The 21,966-nt window shown below is 39.6% G+C and overlaps 1 protein-coding gene across 1 annotated transcript in view; it reads left to right on the top strand.

Annotated features, from left to right (window-relative positions):
- The first annotated feature begins 422 nt into the window (after positions 1-422).
- Positions 423-21,966, top strand: part of RNF150 (ring finger protein 150) — a 171,462-nt gene continuing 149,918 nt past the window's right edge. Inside the window, exon 1 of the mRNA XM_067567985.1 lies at positions 423-2,012. Coding sequence (XP_067424086.1) covers positions 1,541-2,012 — 472 coding nt within the window. The 5' untranslated portion in view covers positions 423-1,540. The remainder of the gene's footprint in view (positions 2,013-21,966) is intronic.

Raw genomic sequence — 21,966 nt, 5'->3', positions numbered from 1 at the left:
GATAAAGAATAAATGGCCATGGAAAAATATAACTTTTTCTCCTTATATGCAACAGATTCTGCTATCATTTGCAATGGAGTAGATACAGAATAACTCCACTGAAGTTAAATGTGGTTTAATACTTTTTTCATGCTTGTGTAAAAGAGATCAGAATATTGACCATGGAGTTAGTCCCTGTGAGTATTTTAAATCCAATTCTTATACATAATAAAGAATCAAAGTTCTAAAACATTTGGGGGAGGGGGGGGGGGGTCCAGGATTATACCTGTTCCTTTTTTTTCCACAGCTCTTGGTGCCTGAATGACCTATTTTGCATAGATGTTTCCTCAGAAGTGCAGTCCTTTTAAAAAATGTCACACACTAAGCCTTCTTTAAATTTGAGTCAATAGTTGACCTACTTGATTTTATGTATAAAACTGTTTATTGTGCATGTGGGTTCTGTTTTGAAATAGAATGCTTGTTTCCTAATGTCTCTATACATGCATACACACACACACCCCTCAGTACAAATATATATGCACATACATACATAAACACTTCTCTCATTTAACAGCATAGCACACACTTGGTTATTGTCATAGCCCCATATAAGAAAACAGAAATGCGGTGGAGAACTGTCCTTTGTTGCTTTCTGTTCTTAGAAACATAGGAACTGTGGGAGCAGGTCAGAGCGGTGGGCCATCCAATCCAGTGTGCTGGCTCTGACAGGCTAGTAGCAGATGCTTCAGAGGAAGGTGAAAGCAACCCCATGACAGGCAGTTATGGGACAGAGGAAAATTCTCATTCATCGCAGGCAGGAAAGCGAGCAAATTAATTAAAATAGGGTCCGAGTGGTGACTTTTACAGTCCCTAAACTTCCATTTTCCCTCAGACTTTCCTCTAGTGTGTCCAGGGCCCGCCCCCTCCAGCAGCTCCCAGGCAGGCTCTGGCGCTGTCCTGCCAGTCCGCCACCAGGTGCCGCTGCTGCCCCTGCAAGGCTAAGAGCCATTAAAGCGTAGCCGCAAGAGCTCTTGACATCGCGCCAAGCCCCTCCTGCACGCGCCTCCCCCCGGAGCCAGCATCTCCTCCGGCGCCTGCGAAGCGTTTGTACAGCTACCCGGCCAGGGGAGGCGAGAAGCAGCACCCCAGCGGCTGCGGAGAGCGAAAAAACGCCTCCTCCTCCTCCTCCGCCAGCCGGCGCTCCTTCGTCCAGGGGGTCCGGCGGGCAGCGAGCGCCTGTGCAGGGCGTGCGGCCCCCAGACAGGAGGGAGGGAGGGAGGGAAGCGAGTCAGCGGCTGCAAAGCCGGGGGGAAGAAAGAGGGAGCAAGGGGAGGGCGAAGGAGCAAGGCGGCGAGAGTCACCTAGCCCCCCCCGCCGCCCCCCAGTGCAATGCATTACCGCTGAGGTTACCCGGCGAGCTTCTCCCCCGCCCCGCGCGGCCGGATCCCAGCAGGAGCCGCTGCTGCCGCCTCGCCCGGAGCAGGCTCCGCTGCTCGCTCGCACGGCAGCCGGGCGCGCCGCCGCCGGGAGGCGAGGCGAGGCGAGGGGGCGGCCGAGGAAGATGGCAATGTCCCTGATCCAGGCGTGCCGCAGCCTGGCCCTCTCAACATGGCTGCTCTCCTTCTGCTTCGTGCATCTGCTCTGCCTGGACTTCACGGTGGCCGAGAAAGAGGAGTGGTACACGGCCTTCGTGAACATCACCTACGCCGAGCCGGCGGCCGGCGGCGGCGGCGGCAGCCCGGAGCTCCGCAGCGAGAAGAGCGAGTGCGGGCGCTACGGCGAGCACTCGCCCAAGCAGGATGCCCGGGGCCAGGTGGTGATGAGCGCCTCCGCCCACGAGCGGCTGGCCTGCGAGCCCCACACCAAATTCGCCGTCCCGGGCCAGGGCAAGAGCTGGGTGGCGCTGATCCCCAAGGGCAACTGCACCTACAAGGAGAAGATCCGGCACGCCGCCTCCCAGAACGCCTCGGCCGTGGTCATCTTCAACGTGGGCTCCAGCAGCGCCAATGAGACCATCACCATGCCGCATGCCGGTGAGCGAGCCGGGGCGCTGGGGCGGGCGGGCGACGGGGGGCCGCCTCTCTCCACCTGTAACCCCCGCCCCAGCATCTGTGGGGGGGAGGGAGTGCTGAACTCCCTGCTCGGGGGATAAGCTTCAGACCCACACTCTCCTAAGGCCCGTTTGACCCCGCTCGTTATCCAGGGGCCATGGCTACTCACACCTAGGTAGGTAGCCTGCTGCTTTTTTGGGGGCGGGGCTGGCGCCAGTGCAGGTTCGCTCACCCGTGCAGGAGTTTGGTGCTTTGTGGCGACTGGGGGGAGAGTGACTCACATTTCCCAAAGATTTGGGCTGAGCTGATGGCTGGGGTGGGCTGGATCCTCTTGTCAGTTTCTGTATCAGTTATCCTGGCCAGGAGTTAGCAGCAATGGAGTCCCTCTACCCCCTTATCCTTTTTGTGTCATGTTTCATTTCTGCACAGAAGATAAGTGTTTTTCTGGGCACCTGTACAGGTCGTAAATACTCTTCTGACTGCTGCCATGGAGAGAAATTGACAGGTTGCCAAGACCCATAAGCAGTAACAGTCCATCTGGTGAAAAAGTTTGAAAGATGTAAAGTTTTGGCCACTTTTTGTGGATTTTATGGGCCCTTTATAGGGCCGTTAGGCAGCTGTAAGCATTTTGTTGGATAATTAGGATCCGGTGGTCATGCAGGGGCTGTGCCTGAGATTGAGCTCTTCAAGATGTGAAAGATAATGTTTCTTAATTACTAGGAGGTTCAGCAAAGTAGGGAATGCAATGTCTACCACCATTTTTGCAATTTATTTTCCTCTGTGGGACCAAACAACGTGGAGTATCTGATTTTATGAAATACAGATGCAAACATTTGTCTCTAATTATGATTTCTCATCCTTCCCATGTGTGTCTTTTATGTCATGAGACTGGTGCTCAGGATGCAAAGAGCTAATCAACTTGTGCTATGAGACAGTGAATGTAAATATAGCCATCAGGAATAACAAGAGCAAAGCCAGAACAAACACTGAGGGTGCTGTATAATGAAAACATTGTTTTTATAAAAAATGTTTGTTTTGAAATTGTTTTAAAGATCAGCTAATCAGATTTTATTTTTAGAGACAAAATCTTCTGCCAGGGCCACTAGTCTCTTATGCCAGGAGTCTATGCCATGCAGACTAAAATGCCACCTATTAGTGGAATCTCTGGTTTGCATCCAGGAACTAATCATACATGGCTCTTTCATGCTGGTTGAATCTTACTGGTGTTGGGGGTAAATTGGCACATGAATAGGTTAGTTTTTACAAAAAGCTAGCCAGGGGAGGATATGAGAGAGAAGAATTCCTTGCATTACTAACATTATAATAGTGTAGCTATTGGATAGTACATTTTGAATCTCTTGCACTTAGTCTCCTATGAAGAGATTAACAGTTTCCTGCAGCAATTCATATGGTGGATTTGACCAGAAGAAGGTTTTTATTTATTTAAACCTTGATATTTCCTAGGATTTTTCCATGGCTTTAGAGGGTCTATAAAATTAGAAGCTCCTAACCATCTTGAAACTGTTCTTGATAAACTGCATATGGTTTAGTTTCCATTTTGGTTCTATTCCTTATTATCTTAAGTATTGACGATTATTTAGCAGGCATCATAATAGGAGCTTGACATTTAGACATATGCACGCTCTTAAAAGTCAAGCTCAGGCTATTTCAACACAAAATAGGCTGCACCATTTGTTCCTGTCTAATAAGTTCCTTTGAAACTGCCAACAGAGAATTAATGGCATGTCTGTTTTTAAAGAATGCACTAAGCTGTTTTCCTGTGCAAATGGTGTTTTGTTTTTGGAAACACTGATGAGTAAAACAATCTACTAGTAATTTAAAGGTTAAAGTCCAAAAGGAATGAAACAATGATTTATTACTGCTTGTGGCCTCTACTTTCAGAAAAATACTAATACTGTATCTGTTAACATTGGGACGGCTCCTTTAACGTTACCTGGCACCTTGCAGCTTATCTAGAAACTCCTTTTCATGCACTGAATTGGTTTCCATTAGAAATGCTACTTTCTTAATCAGGAATACCCAACGGTGTGATTCTGCCATTCTGTAGGCTAAAACGTAATGAAACTTTTAAAAAAATTCTGACTGTGATCAGTCAGACCATTGAGGCCTTGAAGCTAATTTGTTTCTGAATTTAAATTCAGAATGAGTTCATTGCTTTTTCGAGAAAATGTGAAAGAACATTTTAGTTTTGTGAAGTTGAAAAAGGGTTCACACTCTTATCTTCGGAAAATCCTGTTCTCTGCACAACTGAAACACAGGTATTTTAAGGCCAGCCCTATTAAAACAGAATTATTATTATTATTATTATTATTATTATTATTCATTAATTAATTAAACATAGTTGTAGGGATGGTTTTTTATCTCCTAGGTCCTGCCTAGTTGATATCTGAGGAACTAGTAGAAACCCAGATGTGTGATTCATCCTTGCTCTGTATCTGGTGAAATCATTAACACCAAGGCAAAGTGAGTGTAAAAAGGATGTAAAATCATAACTGTTGCCAATTTGAGTAGTTAGCATTTTACACTCCCTTTGCACCGGTGTAATTGATGGTGCAAGGTTGAATGGAGCTGTCAGGCCAGCCAGATCTGCTGTGTGTGTTGTGCACACTAACTTCCCATAGTAGGAAGATGAAAAGTTCCACCATGGAAAAATTTGGAAACAAAGATGGTTTTGAAATGCAATCTGAAAATATTTTAAAAGTCAAAATAATTATGACACCACTCTTGTTTGTATTTATTTACCCTTGTTCTTTTCAGTTTTTATATGTAAGGTCAAGTGAATTCTGTCTTTCCTTATAGCTATTACCATTTCCTGCTATATAATATGGTGTGGTTCCTGTCCCTCGCTAACAAGAAAGAGCTCTCTTTTCTTAACACATTCCCTTCTCCAGAATGCTTTGACTTCTTCTCTCCCCCCCCCCTTTTTTTCTATATCATTTCCTCTGATATTATCAAATTTTCTTACTTCTTCTTGCTTCTTTTTTTCCTGCCTTCCACACTCCCCCTGTCATTTCTTCACCTCTATTCCCCATTCCACTGTCCCTCATTTCCCCTTCCCCGACTCCATATCACTTCCTCTTCTCCCAACTATTCTACCCTGTTATCTCTCAACTCTCCCCCCCCCCCCCCAGAAGCTTTCTATCATCTCTCCCTCTAAACTATTGACATCATAAGCACATATAAATATAGTTATATATAGCATATAGTTATAATGCTACTGATCCCTCAGTCACTAAAATGACTCTCTACTGTGTCTGCAATCTCTACTGTAATTCAAGATAATAGTTCCTTCTGACCTTATCAGCTATGTGTCAAAATCTGTAAGAAACTGCAGAAAGATATCACTCTGATATGTAAGAGAAGATTGGCTATCAGGTGCTTTGAAACTAAACAGGTGTTGAATATGAAACTGGAGCTTGTTATGGAGCTATTCCACAAACCATGAGAATTGTATCTGAAAGTTTTTCAGTGCCCTGTTGCTCTAGAGACATGTTTAGATTTGCATTGAATTCAAATTCTACATTAAAATCCTCATTGTCAGAGGCCTTATCCAAAGCTCATTGAAGTCATTGGAAATCTTTCCAGTGACTTCAATAGGCTTTGGATCAGGCCCCACAGGCAATGTGCAGAAAGACATGCTAAGGTGTTTTATTTCCTGATATGTGTCTGATATTTAGAAATGAGGGACAAAAACTTAAAAGGCTGTTTAGTGAAAGTCAGGTATACATTTTAGCAAAAGGTATCGAGTTAATGCTTGTTCTTATATTTCTTTTATTTTTCAAATAAATGGAGAGTTAGTGAAAAGTGCCAGATTGATGGTCCTGGAGATTCCTGTATTCTGTTTATTCACAAAATTGGTAATACTCATGCAAACCCACTTGATCTCTTTTTAATTTACCTTTAATTTTTGGTATTTGTTTTTAAACAAGGGGGATTCGAAATCCCAGATCCAAACTTAAGATTTATAAAGGGCCCAAAACCCTAAATTCAAACCATCTTGAACTTGTGTGTTCAAAATTTGCATCCAAATCTGAACTTTCCCAAAAACAGTGAGTATTTGGGTTTGACCCATTGACAAATAGGCTGAGGTGCAAATTCTGATCTGAACCTAGATTTGGGGTTTTGTTTTGCACCCATCTTCTTCAGTATCTGAAAAATATAAGTGGTGATCTCGAGATCTTTCGCCTGTATTAACATATCAATTGAATTTCATTCAGATATCCTTGGGTCATTGGCTACATGTCCATAAACCAAACTTCAGAGAAACCAGGTATTTTTGCCATGTTTATTTGCAGAAATACAAACTTTCTTGAAGAAATGTCAGAACTGGTGCTAGAGAGTCAATGTTTGCATTGTAAATGCTGAAGATTTTATGAATTGGCTGTTTTAATTTGTATTGATCTGGAGTACAGTATAGAAGCTATTTTCTGGAATGTGCTTACTTTTAATTTAAATGGTTTTTTAATTACGGAAGAGCAAAACATCTGGAATTTCTATTAGATTCAGAAGCCTTTGTCACTTCTAAATAATGAACTTTTATGAAAGAAAATATCTTACTAAAAGAGATTTTTTTTCTAGGATGGTAATCCATAATGTCAACTAGGTCTTGTAGTGTCCGCCCCGCCCACCACTTAAAATTAAATAACAGTTGTTTAGGTTTGAAAAGCAGCTAGCTGCTGAGCATAATTTTAATAAAATATTTTTATATGACAGTCTATACATGATTCATTTTATATACCTAGTATGAATAAAGTAAATCCAATTGAAATCAACATAATTTACAATATTGAACAAACGTCACAGTGGGTTCTCTGGTGTCAACTTTGTGATAGTGCATCTGAATGTCTCACAGATTTGGATACAACCACTACATTTATTTAGAAAGTCATAAGTGTTCTGAACAGCATGTATATGTGAGTTAAGTAGTCTGAATTCCACTGTATTCTGCATTTACGGTACATGTTGTGTTTAATTTTTAATGGCATGCTGTATGTGGAAAGGTATATGACACCCTGCTCTTAACAATGGAAAGTGCTTTTTGAATGTTTGCAATGGCTGTCGTGTGCTAGTAGTGACTATCAGAAATATTCTGCCTTATAATAAAAGCAAGTATTATTATGTTTATTATTTTCATTAAGAACCTGGGGTGAAATCTTTGTTCCATTGAAGTCAATAGCGAAACTGGCAGTGACTTCAGTGGAGGCAAGATTTAATCTCTAGTCTCCTGTCCTGGAGTCCCTTCTTCTAAATCAGTCTTTGGAAGCAACAGTGCTTCTGTCTCACATTCCATCAGTCTCTGCCCAGCTATTTCTTTTCACATGTTTTAGAACATACTGGTAGAGGTTCTTTGGACTAGTAATACACTTTCTCCTGCTTCCACCTATAATCCTGTATTGTAGTAAAACTAAATTTTAGGGCTTGCACAGATATGCAGATTAGAATTCACATACATGATCTGTAGAACAAAAGTAGTGTTTGGATTACAATATCTACGAAAGTATCTTTTGCACTATCATTAACATTCTAACAGGGAAACAATGGCTGGGTATACCATACTTCAAAGAATTTTTGTGAATATCTCTCTCAATACTGCAGTTAAAAGCATGGAATATGTATCTGGAATTCTCAATCTTCTGACTATAAACAGAATTTTCTTGTCTTTAGATGCAGTGAATGCTGAAGAGAAGGTTATTTGTATTTATTATTAATAATAAAATAGAATTAAACACACAAACTATATGTGTGAAGGCTGTGCTTAAACCAGTAAGATATATTCAGAGTCAGGGTTTTCATTCCAACTTCATTCTTCCTGCGATATCTGGCATCTGCAGCACATATAATAATGTATAGTGTGTGTAGGACCAAATTTTCAGCCAGCTTCAGCCAGTCTCTGATCTGCCTGTTTGTTTATTTATTAAAAAAAAAAAAAAAAGTCATGTGTATCTTTGCCGTGCAAATATCTATTTCTGCACGCCAATCAAGTGATGTCCCAACTACCTGATTTGTGTGCACAAATGCTTGTTTTCACATTCAGAAAATTGTGTGCACATTTTTGTGAGTGTGAACATTTATGGACCTATTTTGGGGGACACAAACTGAGAGACTGCAGTTGAAAATGTATTCCTTTACTAAGTTTGAGATTTAATTCAGTACTGTATTTACTTTTATTTCTTGTTTCACAACTGACCTTTAACATTGCAGTAAGATAGTCATTTATGCTTAATATGTGTTTTGGGTTTGGACTTTAGAGTTTCTACTGGATTTTAGATAGTCTGTTGAACTCAATAAAAATATTTGTGAAATTATTCACATTAAATACATATAAAGTTGAGTTAATTTACGGTTGCATTACGGTTGCATTTTCAAAAACACCTGAGTTATAGGGAAAGTCCCATTGGCTTTCTGTGGGACTAGTGCTCCTAAGTCACTTAGGGACTCTCAGAAATCTTTATTTTGATGAGCACCAAAAGTGGGGTGCGTAATGCCTGGCTTGAGATAAACATAATGCAAACAGGCACTGTACAACCTTCCATACTCAGTTCTGCCAGTGAGCCTCACTTCTGACTTAGAATTCTGCTAGTATTCAAATTTTGGATTTCTCTTTAGCAGGGACTGTCAGTTATGTCTAATTGTGAGGTGTCTTAGGCTATGTCTGCACTGCAGCACTAATTTGAATTAGCTTAATTCAAATTACAGAAAGCGATTTATAGAAAGCGCTGCAGACTGTCCACACTACAGTGTTTGTGCTGGTTTCTTGTGTCCACACTGGCCAGCCTTAATTTGAATTAGAAAGCAGTGCAATGTGGGAAGCTATCCCACAGTGCAACTAACCATAGAGGCTGTTGTGATGAATGTCATCATCCCAGGATGCAGCGCTGCTTCCCCCACCCCCAAACAAACAGGAAAAGGATTTTCATGCTGGTTTTTTTTTTTTTTTTTTTTTTCTGCCCTGATGGCCATTGCTGCACATGGAGCCTGCTGAACTGTGCTCTCATTTTGACTGTGACAAATACATCGCATCTTATCCTGGATTACTTTAGAACTGTATGCTGTTTGCCTTTTATGCTCCCCCCACTACCCCCTGTATATTGCTTGCCTTTGATTTTGATTCTACAGGTGTCTGTAGAATGTAAGATAAATAACAAAGAGTCAGTTAGTATATTAATACAGTGATACAAATGTTTCCATTTCACTGATGGAAAGCATGATATAATGTATCCACATGTAGCACTGTGAATAAACTCTTAAGAAAGTATCAATTTCCATGATTGGCCACTGAAACAATGTGGCAAAGAATTTCCTCTCACTGCTGGCATATAAAAGGCCTTCACCACGCGGGGAGAGGGGTGGTGAAATCTTTCAAACCCTTAAAGAGACAAACTGCAAAGGGCTTGTGTGTGTGTGTGTGTGGGGGGGTGATCACAGCTTGGATTTTAAACCCATTCACCACAGGAAATGAAGATTTAAATCTTTCCGGGGCTGCTTTGGGGGAGGGTACTGAAATGGGGCATCATGGGATACAGTCTGGAGGCCAATTAATTCGAATTAAGTCCCATTGCGTCCACACTCACACTAATGCGAATTAACTGATGTGCTTCAGGCGCTAATCCACTTACAGAGGTGGTTTTATTAATTCGATTTTAAAGGTTCCTTAATTTGAAATAACAATGCACAAGTGTAGACATGGGAGTAATTAATTCGAATTAAGGGACTTTAATTTGAATTAAGCCACCAGTGTAGACCAGACCTCAGTGATGTATATGGACTTGGAACTAGCTATCCCTATGTAACTCAAAGGGGTTACAACAAGGGTGATTTGCACTATAGTGACTAGGAAGAGAACACCAAACTAACTTTAATCACTAATCCTATGTTCCCTGAGGTGAAAAAACTATTCTTTTTAACCTACTGCATCTCACGCCACTTATGGATAAAATTCATTGTTGGCTAAAGGAGGAGTGTTGCTCCCAGTTGCCCCCGCATTTAATTTTTCCCCAAGAAAATGGATTTTTTTCCCCTGACTTATTGAAAACATGCCTCAAATTTTAATTTGAATCTTTTATCTTACGCTTATGGTCTGAGCACCTGATCCAAAACCCATTGAACTCAATGAGAAGAGTCCCACTGAGTAAAGTGGGCTTTGGATCGGGCCTTGAGAGAGCATCTGGTCAGTCCGTTAAAGCAGTAAGTTCACTGAGGCCTAGTTTGTAACTTTTATTGACCCACACTTTACTAACTGGTTCCAAAAACGGATTGATTTTTTTTCCTCCTTTTCACCTGCAGCGATCTGAAGCACTGTGCTAGTCATTGCTTAGAATGGTATTTGCACAGTTGCTAAGCTCTGTATATTATATTTGTGTGTTTTATACAAGAGGAAGTGCTTCCTCTGAAATGAAACTACATTAGCTTTTGTTCTAACCTCTAGTTGTTAATCTTGTACTCCATTTTGGTATGCTATCTTTGAGAGGATGGCTTACAATTACAGCAGTAGTTCATTATTGTTTGTTTGTTCTAATCCCATTGGTATTTTGGCATTAAAATGATATTTGCTAATTAGGGTTGTTATGATAATATGGCAATGCAGTCTGTCACTATTGTGTTAACACAGACGTGGCTCATTGACTCATGCAGATATATGTCTGCAATGACTCCCATTTGCAGTACATCCCTGTGCATTACCACTGGAATGTTTTAAACAGAAGAAGCAAAAATGAAGCTGCATAGAAGCTGGCACTCTGGGGCCTTGCTTTCCTTGTAATAGAAAAGGGATACCATTTTCAAAAGTCAGAAAAGGACTGAATGAGTCCATTATTTTGCCCAGTTGGTTTGGCAGACAATGTAGCGTGTTGTCATGCAAGAAGTCTGAGTTTCAAATTACCTCTATCTCCTTATACCGTGAGCCAGCATGATGAAAACTCATTATGAGGGATAGCCCAAATGCTTTTCCACATTCCAATACCTTCCATTTACCTGCACAAAAAGAGTATTCATTTCAGACAAGGCCTATTTCTGCCCTGTCAGATATATCCAGGTGCTGGGTACTTGGCTGCTCATATGGTACAGGAGGGAGGGGTACCATAAAATCATTGACTTGTAGAAATTAGGCATAGAAATGAAAGACTTATTATTTCATGTATTTCATTGCTAATGCAGGATTGTTCCTTACAGTACATAATCTAAGGCTTTTATAGCACTTATTTTTCTATGAAAGATGTCATAAAACAATATCACAGGACTCCTCAGAGCCAAGTACAGTCTATATAAATAGCTGGATGATACTGAAACGAGATATTAAAAGTAAGAAGCAACTAAGCCAGAAGTAATGTGTGTAGGAATATTTCATTCTGGTAACATCCACATATGAATGCTCTTGACAGATACAGGCTGTGGGAAGAATAAAGAAGCATATGAAGGCCAACAAAACCACTGTGCTGCACAATTTCAGGGGAGATTGGGTGGCTAAAAAGGCGAATTTTATAAAAGGTGAAGAAATGAAATGGGTGATGATAACCCTGGGACTATTGCTGCATGGGAACCAGATTTTTCATTTAATGGGAAAATCTACTCTTTCAAAACAATTTCCATTGTGAAACAGAACAAAACCAAAATACTTCAAAATACTCCATGAAACAAAATTGTGAAATAAAATTAATTTCAGGGTGAAATGTTTTTGTTTGATAAAATCAATTAGATTTCAGCTTATGTATTTTACATAATTTATGTAAATATAATATTTTAAAAATCTAAATGTCATTTTGAAACAGAAAATCAAACTATTCCATTCCAAAACATTGTTTCAACCTTATCAAAATTATATTTAAAAAATTATTTCAAGGTTAAATTTTCTTGAAATCAACATGTTTCTGTGAAATGTTTGGCTTTTGTTGAATTGGTATTTTCTGGTGGTGAAAAATGTTCCATCAGAGAATTTTCTGACCAGCTTTCTCTATATCCTATATTTAGACTAACTTAGTACCCTCTAGAGATATTATTTTATTAGGTGCTCTTATCTCCTTATGACACATAAGGCAACCCTGCCTTTCCACCTCTGTTTGTCTATTGTCACATTTCTTGCTCTATTATAGTCTGTTTCCATGACAGCGATCTCTTTCTCAGTGGTTTCTTAAATGTCATCTGTTGTCCTCTTCTTTTCTGTCTTTTACCAGCTGGTATCCAGTCAAGGGCTTGTCTAGGAATATTGATTTTTGGCATACGTTCAACATGTCCAACCCACTTCAGCCTTCTTTCTCAAATCATTGTATTTACAGTCGTCTAGTCAGTCCTTTATAACACATCAGTGTTGGTTACTTTATCCTACCAGTGGACACCAAATATTCTTCACAAATATCTCTGATAGAATGCCTTACTATTCCTGTTGTGGGTTTCTAGCATTTGCCTAGTTTCAGAAGCATATAACAATGCAGGTATCACAGTGGCATTGAATAATTTTGTATTGACTCTTGTGTGAATCTCCTTAGTTTTCCAGATATTTGCCAGTCTTGAAAAGGCTCTACTTGTCTACCAGTTCTAGCTTCCACTTCCTGATGGAGCTGGCCATCAGCCCTGATTGTGCTTCCGACATACACAAACTTGTTAACCATGACACAGTCTTCACTGTTGATCACATATATACTATAATTACTGACTCCTCTTTCAACTATCATGACTTTCATTTTCTTTTGGCTGATTCTTAGTCCTACTTTTGAGGCCTCACGTTTGACATTAATAGTGGTCATTTGGGGGAAAGGCGGTCTTCTATTCAGTATATTGGGTGGGGATATCTGGGAGCAACCCTGTTGCTCCAGTTATGATAGGTTGGAAAAACTTTATAAAGAATCATTTTGTTATTAGATGACTATATTATGCAACTATGTTTTACAAAAGAGGCTTAGCAAGTGCATTGTTTATATTTTGGCTTCTCTTCAGAAAATTCCTTTAGTTAGGCTTTTGAAAACTTTACTGGAGAGAACTGAAGGGAAATGGTGAAAAGAATTAACCAGTTTGATTTATTGCTGTTTTGCATTTACATATGAAAAATTTATTTTGATTCTCCACCTCCTAAAATACAATAGATTTGAAAATGTTTGTCTCTTTCCTCCCAAGTGATTTATTGATATTATTTATAAAATGAAGTACATATACATTTATTTTCTGGTAACAAAACCGTAGTGATACTCAATTATACTAGACCTAATGATCTGTCAAAATTTCCATCTCAAAGCTCAATTTTTTTATTTGACAAATTCAACAATGTTTAGTTGTAATATTTCTTAGGCTATACTTCTCATATTGTACATTGAAAAGATAGCCATAACATATTTACTTCAGCCTAAAATATGGTCTTCAAACTCTGCCCAAGACACATTTAAATAATAATAATAATTTGTTTTTCAGTTACAAATAATAGAAGTGAAGAGTCATGAAGGGCTAAACTGTGGTCCTGAGAGTCAATGGTAGGAGGGCATCTGTTGCACTGTTATGTGGAAGGAGGCATTGTGCTTATCAAACATAATATGTGTATCGTTCTCTCTTGCAATACTACATGTCAGCAATATATTACCCTTTATTCTAGGTGTGGTGTTTTTTGGTGTTTTTTTTAAATCCATTCAGTAGTCTTTGAACAATGAAACTTTAAATCTCTGGCCATTTTCTATTGCAACAATACCTTTAAATCCGATACAGCCGTCTCATTCTGTACACTCCTTGGGTTTATATAGAATGTTTAGCTTTCCCCTCTCATGCCTTTTTAAAAAGTTTGCTGCAATCTCACTGTCTCTTACTCAGTTATATCTGACTTCATGACCTAGGCAGCCTCCTTTCCCGACAATCCTCTTCTCCCTGCATCTGTAATTAATCTGTCATCTCCCTTTAAATGATACTTGACATGTGCATTTAATTGGAGTGTCATCTGCCCAGCACCTTCTGTGGTCCTGGAAACCCACCAGATAAACCATCCTCACCAGATAAACCATCAGGGAAACTCTAGGAGTATTTTGTGTAAATCTATCACTCCTAAGGGGGATGGGCCTAGGCGTGATATAGCTCCATATAAATTCTTTTTGATCAGTAACTAATATGTCTTAAAACACAACTTTGTGTGTCTTCTCAGGTCTCTTTTTATCATTTAATGCTATATGTACTGCTGCACTGGTCTTGTCGCAATATTTTTTTATTAACTTGCCACATTCTGTCATCTGAAATTTTATGGCAGGGTGAGGGTAAAGTTGGTCAGAATAGCACCAACAGCACAAGGTGGGTGTGGAAGGTGAAAGTGGGCTGTCCAAGAACTAGTTCAAATATAGCTCTTCTGCTTTATCGCTAAAGCTTTTCACCATTTGTCTATTCTCCACATCATACATTCTTTGTTTCTTTGCTGTCTACCTTGTCATTTTCTCACTCTCCTTTTTGATTTTTTTCTGTTTCCTTAGTTTTTCTTTCTCCTTCTCTCCTTACTCTTTGTGCTGTGCAGGTTTTTTTTCTCCTTTTTTAATTCTCATTTCTTCATTGATCTCAGCTGTCATACAACTTTCTTTTTCTCTCTTCCCTTTTTGTCTCTTTCATTTATCTGTGTGTTCTGTACTTCCCTTTCCTCTTTTCTTGTTTCTTTCTCTCTCTTCCCCTCTGTCTACCCTACTCCTCCAGCCAGGTTGACAGCCATAACCAAAGGTTAATGCTTTATACATGGAGCTGGCTGCAAGCTTAGGCTCACACAATCTTAGTCAGTTTCCCTTTGGGTCTGATTCTAAGTTTAAAGAGCTTCTACTTAGTGCTCATGGTTATGGTGATACTCATTAATGATTTTCTCTTGGCCATGGACACTAGCCATACATCCATATTCATGTTACTGAATGTTTCCTCAGCATCTGATATGGTCAGCCATGGAATCCTGATGCCTCATCTCAGAAATGTGATAAAGGTTAGTGGGATCATGCTGAGATTACTTCCTTCATTCTTTTCAGAGTATGCTCAGGGAGCTGTGATAGACATCAGCTCCTCCATTGTCAGAATCCTTGCCTGTCTAGGCCCACAAGGATCCATCTCGGCCTCTATTTTGTTCAATAGCTATATAAAGCCAGTAGGGGAAACTGTTACACTGTTCAATATAAAATGCCAGAGATATCACACTCAGCTCTGAATCACCTTTCTGTCAAATGCAAACAGCACAATCTCCAAGCTGTCAAAGGCCTTGCTAAGATCATAAATAGATGAAGAGCAACTGGATAAAACAGAATCCTGTAGAGATGAGATGATATCTGTAGGGAGAGGGAAGCAGTTAAAATATCTTTTAATCTCTAACATACCTACAGTAGGAGTACATACATAATATTTGGGTTAGGGAGATATAAAACCTCTCAACCAATCTATGTGTCATCCCTTCTTCTTTCCACTTTCCTCCTGGCTTTTGTGTCTTGCCTCAGTGCCATTGCTCTGTTCCTTTCCCCACATACCTTCCTCCTTCTGTTGTCTTTCTTCTCTCTTGCTCCATGTCCCTTCTTGCCACTTATCAAATAATTTTATAAACTGATGGGAGATACCTTCCACCAATAGTGATGCCTTTTCAGCATAGAGTTTTAAGTTTTCCAGCTGCTCTAGCAGGGTCGGGTCTGCTGCTGAAACTCTGTCTCTTTGCTTGTCTTGTGGAGTGGGGAAAGTTTGCATTGATCCCAGAGTATGGTAAATGAGAGCATGAGTAAATCCAAAGGTGGCATGGAAAGCTACCACCATTGTGGAAAGGGGTGTTCCTACGTGATGTAACTAGAAGGCAAAACAACAAGCTATCTTGTCAGAGGGCAGTCAAGGACCTTGTAAGTTTATAGATCTTTCTCCTGGAATTATGCTCATCTGCCCCTCGTACCACCATGGCCTAGCAGCCTTGCTTCTTAGACTAAAACGAAAGTGTGCCATCAACAAATCTCTTAATATCCATTGATTTTTCTTTCTTCACAAGAACATAAGTCAGCTGTTGTTCATTCTCTTTACTGTTATCCAACCATGCTCCCCAAAAGTTTTTTATTGCCACCTTTGTTCTTACAACCAGAAATGATTGGGATGCAGTACATAATATGGCTAATAGCCAGTTTTTAAGAAGAGTTGGATTATATTCACTATGTTGAATGGAGGAGGGTGAATTGGGGGTGAAGGACATTTTTCTGTAAGATGGAATGGGTAGTATCTGGCTTCTAAATGCGCATTACCTCTCCTTTCTTGTCTTTCTGATAGTCAGAGGGCTTTTATTTCTATTATCCTATATGCATAATGATATATCCTGCTCCTTTAGACTTCGTTAGTAGATTCATAAAAATAATACTGTGACTGCTGAATTTTACTATCTAATGCCATTTACTGATGCTTTTACACATCTGACCTGAAGGTTTTGTGAAATTTATTACTTAGGTTTTGGCTAACGTGCTGCTTGATCAGTATAGTGGACTGTGCTGTTAGCCAATTAAGGGTGGTTATCCTGAGTCATAGTCCAAATACATTTTCTACCTGCTCAAGTGTAGTTAAAGATAACAGTGCTAACATTTAACTTTTTCTTGCAAAGCTGTTGTCTTTGACCCAGTAAGGCATAGGCTAATTGCATGAACCTAGCCTGCAAAGCAGAAGTTACAACACACAAATAAAGCAATAGACACACTGGGCTGTCCAGTAGTGATGATTTTATGCAGTGAGATACAACATACATCAGATCTCACCTGTGTATAAAACATCACTATGACAGAGTCCAAAGTCTCTTACGGTCATTATGAAACAGGTATCTTTAAAATAAGTTTTAAAAATGAATATTAAAATTGACTCACATTTTGGTGCTGTGTTAGAGAGTTTCTGTAGCATTTTATGTATTTTAGATATTTAAAAATATGATTTAATAATGATTAGCTAACTTGAGGGTGCTTCTTGCTTAAAGCTCCAATTCAGGAGAGTGTTCCTGTTCAGGAAAGCTCTTGCATACATGCTTAACTTGAAGCACATCTGCTTAGTTCCCATTAAGTAAGCACATACTTAACTTTAAGTACAGTATGTACCTGTTTTCCTGAATTGGAACCTAAGTGGTTAAAGACGGTTTTAATGAAAAAATATACTCTGAGGCAAGGAGTAGAAGTGTCTATTAGCCCAGAGCTTTGCTATTACCAATGTAAACATGGGCGCATAATTAAGTTGTTCCTATAATGTTATAAGATGGTCAACATCCTCTCTGCACAGTGATTTGCTTGACTACTTCTTTAAATCATAGAACCGTAGGGTTAGAAGAGACTAGTTTAACCCCCTGCCAAGATGCAGAATTTGTTGTGTCTAACCATCCAAGACAGATGGCTATCCAGCTTCCTTTTGAAAATCTCCAGTGAGGAGCCTAGGCAGTCTGTTCCATTGTCCTACTGTTCTTAAAGTTAGGAAGTTTTCCCTGAGATTTAATCTAAATCTGCTATGCTTAATTTGAACCCACTGCCTCTTGTCCTGTCCTCTGTGGCAAGAGAGAACCATTTTTCTCCATCTTTTTCATGGCAGCCTTTCAAGTATTTGAAGACCACTATCTTGTTCCTCCTTAATCTTCTCTTTTCCAAACTAAACAAACCCGTTCCTTCAGCCTTCTGCTCATATGGCTTGCATTCCATCCCTTTGATCATCTTCATTGCTTGCCTCTGGATCCTTTCCAGTTTCTCTACATCCTTCTGTACAGTGGTGACCAAATTTATCCAGTTTATTAAGATCCCTTTTGAATTTTAGCTGTGTCCTCCAAAGGGTTTGCAGCCTCCTCCCTGCCAGCTTTTTGTCAGCTGCAAATTTGATCAGTATGCTCTCTCTTCCTAAATCCAGGTCATGAATAAAGATGTTAAATAACACTGAACTCAGAACCGATCCCTGTGGAACCCCACTTTACACCTATTTCCAATCTGACATCATTTGTTAACGGTTACTTTGTTTGCAGTTGTTTAACCAATTATGTATCCACTTAATGGTAGTTCTGCCAAGCCTGCTTTTCTCCAGCTTGCTTATGAGAGTGTTGTGTGGGACTGTGTCAATGATCTGATCTGGCTAATGCTTTCAGAACTCCCTCCTTCTCCACATTCCGATGATAAATAAATATAGCTGCCTCATCATCTTCCTGGCCCATGCTCTGCAGTCTTTTCAGTGCCTGTCACTGCTATTCCTTACCCTTGAGGGATACTTAACTTCACAGACCCCTGCTCATATGCATGCACAAACATATATTTTTAACATTAAGTTGTATTTAATATCCAAGGCAAAGGTGCACAGAGTGTAAACCATAGATGAGGAAAGAAGAGGTAGACCGGAGGTTGTGTGCAAGTGGATTTGAGGGTGCCCAATCAAATAAGAGTAATTCGAGGTAGCCAGTCAGAATGGAGAAGTTTGCATAATTGAGAACTAACCAAATGATGATCTACTCCTACTAACAAGGGAGTTGCATAATTGAGAAATATGCATGTATTTAAGGCTTATCAACTGTTCAGCATCTCTACACCTTGAGTGGTTGAGCCAATTCCATTTTCAGTATAATTATTTTATACTTTTGCTGATTCTGCTCTACTGACAACCTACTCCTTCCTAGTTAGCCCTATTGGCATGTCAGCTTTATTTGGTATTCAGAAATTCAACTGCAGGCTAATTAATGTGCCTGATTCTATACATAAATTCTGAATGGAACTAACTCTCTAATTTGGTGTGAATGATGTAGTTGGGGGGCGGGGGGGGGGTCTCGGAGGCATGTGGACAGAGGACGCTGATTGGGGTCTGATGAGACGACGAAAAACAGCAGCCAAGATTGAGGAAAGGAAAATTGATAAATGTACCAGACATTAAATATTCATATTCATTATTTAATTACCTTATGTACTTGCAAAAATTAATCTGGAATTAAGTTACAGGGCATAGGGTTATATTTCCTACTATGGTATTTTAAATTTGTCCAAATAAGAATTTTATAATCACAGCACGATATGCCAGTCCAGCCAATAGTGTTGATTAATGAACACCTTAGGTGGCTTAAGTCTTGTGCCTCCAGTGCCCTGGAGACATGTATGCATCAGCTAGATCTAGTACTAAGAAATGCTCAGCCCCCTCAATGCAAATTAACTTCTGTAGGAGATGAGGATGGTTAGCACCTTTCTGCAGATGCTCAGCACCTTGCAGGAGTGAACCCCAATGCATCTACTCATGTGTCTCCTTTAATAAAACCTAATTAGAAGCCACCCTTCAGAGAATTACTACAGTTTTGATTAATTTGAAGATTAACCTAGTGTTCATGCTGTTCCCTTAAAGCATTAATACAAACTTGTTTTTAATAGATTCCATTATTTATGGTTGTGTAGTAAGTCTTTATTCAAGTGAACAGTATTCTGTTGACTGCAAAAAGTAATTGAAACTTCACTTTTGTTTTCAATCATTACTATTTTAATGTCGCTATCAGAAAAGAAGATAAAATAGGCAGTGCTTACGCACCCTGGATATCCAATAACAAACGGATTGTGCCTTGTACTCGTGAAGAAATTTCACTGTGTAGACTTGACATCCTGGAGATTCCAAAAAGATATGACATTTTAATTGAGGTGGCGGCTTTGGTGCTCCATTGTCACAGATGCTTTGAAGAGGGGCATAAGCGAACTGTTGGAGAGGGTTATAGCAAGTTCACAGAAAAACACTCCTGCATAAGTATAGAAAGTAGAGAAAACATAAGTATCAGTATCAGAAAGTATAGAAAACATGCTTTCCACAATTGTGTCAAGAATGCTAGGTTCTATATTGCTTTCAGACAGTGAATTTTCACTGACAGATTCCGCCCCTCCCCCCACACTCAGTCTCAAAACTTTTAGGCCAATATCTATGTTGGTTTACAGCTGTTATTAGTTAGCCAGCAGCACTCTAATTTAACAATTTGGTGACTCTTTATCCCATGTATTTAAATTTTATAAATGGAATCTTCACTTAACTACATGTGAAAAAACATGTACAAAAACAAACCTGGGAAATTCCAAAATAAAAAATATTTGTTTAAAAAACAAGTTACATTTGCTAACTGCCAATAATATATGTAATTATCTTATAATTTACAAAATCCCATGGTAAAATCCTGACCCCACTGAAGTCTATGGCAAAACTCTCCAAAGGTTTCACCCCCACAGTACTTAACAGCAAGGAAATTACTGGCTAATGACATGATATATCTTATGCTGCCCACATAGGAAACAAACCCATTGTTATTAAAGAAATACCTGATTCATCATAACACAACCAAAATAAATATTGTTTCATCACTAGTCTTAATGAAAGAAACAAACATAAACATTCCATTTTCAGCACTGACTACATATACTGATGAACCACAAATGCAAAACCAGCACATGCATAATTTTACCATAAACTGGCAAAGCTAAGGCTCTATTCCTATTGAATGACATTGTTCTCAATGAACGGCAACAATAAGGACTGTGCCACAGTTCTTCTTGAACTGTCACTTGATAAGTTAGAACTTTTTCCAGTTAAGTTAAACAGTGGCCATTAGAAGAAAATATTTAGATAACACAATCAAGGTAACAAGCAGACATAAAACAGAAAAATCCAAGGGATCAAATTAAGGTAGTTTTGTTGTGATGATGAAAGTTTGAGTGTCACGCTGTCTGGAGTGGTTCATGACCATGAGTGCCAGCTGCAGGGCAGACATCCCAACTGGTGGTATGTTCTACAATGGGATTTCACTCACCTATTGCCAAATGCGATAGTTCCCAAAGTACTACAACAGTCTTATAATGGAGTCACAGACTTAGACTGGCGTGCCTAAGGGGCCTATCTTGCCACTCAAGCAAAGCTGGGCTATGTGGTAAATGGTCACTTACGCCAAAAATTATTCAGGTTACACCCAGTCCCAAGAGCCCAGGTATTCACTCAGGTCAATTTACATCCTAGATCTCACACCAAGGACAATGCTGGTAGCCAATTCTGTGGTAAAACAACTAAAGGTTTATTAGCTAAGAAAAAGGAATGATAGTTATTGAGAGGTAAAAGCAGGTAAAAATACATGTACAGGTGAATTTTTAGCCTATAATTTCAAAAGGTAGCAGTGATGTAGTAATCTGCCAGTTTCCAAAAGTCTTTTTGGGCTACCCAGAGTAACTCTGGGGATCTCCGTCGTCTTGTCCAATTATTCTGTCCTGTTAGAATCCAACCAGTCCAGAGATGAAGAATTTTTTCCTTTTGTCCATACTTATAGCTGCTTCTTACAGAAAAACAAGTTGATAGTTTGGCTACCCACATGGGCTCTTTCTTTGATGATGGAGAGAGAGGAATGGATTTAGAATCTTTGATCTCTGATCATCACACACAGTCCCTTGCTTTGAAATGTGCAGGAATTATCACCTTGCTGCTATAGAACTTCATTTGCAGTAGAGGAGGCTTCTTTCTGTTTGAGTTACTTAGTTACAGGAGTATGTACAATGAGAAGGTTTGCTGTTACACTATAATATGGGGTATAGTTGAACGAGAACAATACGTGCAACATCCTACAAGGATTTTATAAAACACTAAACGCATTCTTACCAACTTAACATCTAATATTTATTTTGATAATGCTAACCCACAGGTAAGCAAGACTGATTTTCAGCTATGCATTTGTAAGTGTTCAGTGGGGGCCTTGGCATGAGCTGGCACCTGGTTTGCCAGCATCACATTTACGTCACTGTTCATTTTCTTCTCATATAAGTGCTTGAGTTTTGAAGTGATATGATAAATAAGTACGTTGCTGCCACTATTTGTGAAACAGTTTTCAGAATTTCTTATAAAGCCAACATCTTGTTTGCAAGAGGATCCATGACTGTTGCATCAAATGGATTGGATTCGAGCATTACTGCAGGGAGAATATGAAAAAACCTTGTTTGGAAGTTGTACCAGTCTGCCAGGTGAC

This window comes from Emydura macquarii, unplaced genomic scaffold (genome assembly GCF_026122565.2).
Source record: "Emydura macquarii macquarii isolate MOO-44397 ecotype Brisbane River unplaced genomic scaffold, CSIRO-AGI_Emac_v2 contig_2834, whole genome shotgun sequence".
NCBI lineage: Eukaryota > Metazoa > Chordata > Testudines > Chelidae > Emydura > Emydura macquarii.
The sequence above is the reverse complement of the archived record's forward strand: the minus strand, read 5'-3'. Positions and strand labels throughout refer to the sequence as shown.